This window comes from Gossypium arboreum, chromosome 10, assembly GCF_025698485.1.
Source record: "Gossypium arboreum isolate Shixiya-1 chromosome 10, ASM2569848v2, whole genome shotgun sequence".
Taxonomy (NCBI): Eukaryota; Viridiplantae; Streptophyta; class Magnoliopsida; order Malvales; family Malvaceae; genus Gossypium; species Gossypium arboreum.
Genome location: NC_069079.1, coordinates 69,013,352 through 69,015,988, shown reverse-complemented (window position 1 = coordinate 69,015,988; position 2,637 = coordinate 69,013,352). Strand labels below are relative to the sequence as shown.

The following is a 2,637-nucleotide window of genomic DNA, read 5'->3' as shown; positions in this document are numbered from 1 at the left end:
CTACAACTCGACCTTCTTGCATCAATACACAACCCAACCCAAGTAAGGATGCATCACTATAAATGACAAACTCTTTGCCTGATTCGGGCTGCACTAGTACTGGAGCTTTAGTCAAATAAGTTTTTAGTTGATCGAAACTTTTCTGACATTTTTCTGTCCAATCAAACTTAACATCTTTCTGAAGTAGTTTCGTCATTGGTGTGGCTATCATCGAGAAACCCTCTACAAATCGTCTGTAGTAACCTAAGAAGTCCCAAAAGCTCCGAACCTCGAGAATATTTCTGAGGCTTCCAGTTAAGTATGGCTGAAATTTTGCTCGGATCAACTCGAATACCCGATGCAGATACCACATGACCCAAAAAGCTAACTTCTCTCAACCAGAACTCACATTTACTGAACTTAGCATATAACTGCTTATCTCGTAAAATCTGCAACACTAATCTCAGGTGCTCAGCATGTTCAGTTTCATCTCTCGAATAGACTAAAATGTCATCAATAAACACAACTACAAACCGATCCAAATACTGTCTTAACCTAATTTTGACCTTCTCTCCAATTTGTCTCCCATGGCCGGTCAAGCTATTTTCTAAGGGTCTAATTACCCTTTAAAGATCGCCAATTTTGGTTCTCTAACTTTTTGACTCCTTTAGCTATCAATTTAGGACTTTGGCACTTTATGCGATTTAGTTATGTTTTGCAATTGGGCTCACAAACGTCAAAATTTACTCACCAAATTTTTCATGTACTTTTATAAACATGCTATGAATCCAAAATAATAAATGAATAATTTCTTTAACTTCAGTTTTGTGGTCCCGAGACCACTATTCTGACTAGCCCCAAAATTAAGTTGTTACATTGGGATAGAGTTCTTGCTTGGTACTGCTCTGGTATCTATCGCCTCTTATAGGATGGCATCAAAAGAGCTTGTGGAACTTAAGGCTTAGATTCAAGAGTTATTGGATCGAGGGTTCATCCACCCCAAGTGTCTCCGTGGAAAGCACTGGTTTTATTTGTGAAAAAGAATGATGGAACCATGCGTATGTACATCGACTGTCGGCAACTGAACAAATTGACTATTAAGAATAAGTACCCCCTATCAAGGATTGATGAACTATTCGACCAATTTCGAGGAGCTTCGGTCTTCTCTAAGATTGATCTTCGATCAGGGTATCATCAACTGAAGGTCAAGGAGACTGATGTTTATAAGACAACATTTAGGACTCGTTATAATCATTACGAGTTCCTCGTAATGCCGTTTGGATTGACGAATGCACCAGCTGCTTTTATAGATCTGATGAACCGAGTGTTCCAGCCCTATCTGGATCAATTCGTAGTGGTGTTTATAGATGACATTCTAGTATATTCCAGGACTGAGGATGAGCATGATGCACATCTCTGGGTTGTCCTGTAGATTTTGAAAGAGAAACAATTATACGCTAAATTCAGCAAGTGTGAGTTCTGGCTATGTGAAGTAACTTTTCTGGGTCATGTGTTTTCTGCTGAGAGGATTAGAGTTGATCCTCGAAAAATTGAAACGTTTCTGGATTAGAAGCAACCTAAGTTGGTATCTGAGATTCAAAGTTTTTTGGGTTTGGTAGGGTATTATAGACGGTTTGTTGAGGGGTTTTCGTTGATTGCGGCATCTCTGACTAAGTTGTTGCATAAAGGGGTACCGTTTAATTGGACTGATAAAGCAGCAGGAAAATTTTGAGAAAATTAAGAAAGTTCTGACTGAGGCCCCTCTCTTGATACAGCCACAATTTGGGAAGGAATTCACTATCTATAGTGATGCATCACATGTTGGCTTAGGGTGTGTATTGATGCAGGACGGGTAAAGTAGTAGCATATACGTCTCATCAACTTAAGATCCATGAAGCGAACTACTCGACTCATGATTTGGAGTTGACTGCGGTGGTATTTACACTGAAGATTTGGAGACATTACCTGTATGGTGTGAAGTGTATCATTTACACGGATCACAAGAGGCTCAAATATTTCCTCACTCAGAAGGAGCTATATCTTAGATAGCATAGGTGGATTGAGCTACTTAAGGATTATGACTATTCAATTAAATACCATCTTGGTAAGGCTAATGTGGTAGATGATGCATTGAGCTGTAGGGCTATTACTAATTTGAGGGTGATGTTTGCTCGTCTCAGTTTATTCGACGATGGTACTTTATTGGCTGAACATCAAGTTAAACCGAGGTGGATTGAACAGATTAAGGGTAAACAGTTGAAGGATGAGACACTAGGTTCTCGTTTCCGGCAGATAGAGAATGGGAAACTTCAGATTTTGGGCTGAATAGCGAAGGGGTACTTTGTTTCCGTGAGAGAGTTTGTATATCGAAGGATACTTATTTAAGGTAGTGTATACTGCAAGATGCACATAGTAATCCTTACGCCATGCATCCTGGCGGGAATAAGATGTACCGAGACCTTCAGGAGTTATATTGGTGGCTAGGACTTTAGCGCGAAGTTACCAATTTTGTGGATAAATGCCTGACTTGCCAGCAGGTTAAGGTGGAGCATCAGTTGCCTTCAGGGTTGCTTCAGCCAGTTAAGATCCCGCTTTAGAAGTGCAAAAGAGTAACTATAGACTTTGTTAGTGGGCTACCCTTAACACCTTCTAAAAAGG

General features: G+C 40.0%; 1 protein-coding gene across 1 annotated transcript; it reads left to right on the top strand.

The window, feature by feature from the left end:
* The first annotated feature begins 1,033 nt into the window (after positions 1 to 1,033).
* Positions 1,034 to 2,304, top strand: LOC108475006 (uncharacterized). Its single transcript, XM_017777027.1, has 2 exons — positions 1,034 to 1,246; positions 2,089 to 2,304. Exons 1-2 carry the CDS (start codon positions 1,034 to 1,036, stop codon positions 2,302 to 2,304), a joined length of 429 nt encoding a protein of 142 aa, XP_017632516.1.
* The last annotated feature ends 333 nt before the right edge of the window (positions 2,305 to 2,637 follow it).

Excerpts from the sequence above, each read along its gene's own strand:
- LOC108475006 (XM_017777027.1), top strand. The coding sequence starts at position 1,034 with ATGCGTATGTACATCGACTGTCGGCAACTGAACAAATTGACTATTAAG. Across the intron at positions 1,247-2,088 it reads ATAATCATTACGAGTTCCTC|GCTAATGTGGTAGATGATGC; the intron begins GTAATGCCGTTT and ends CATCTTGGTAAG.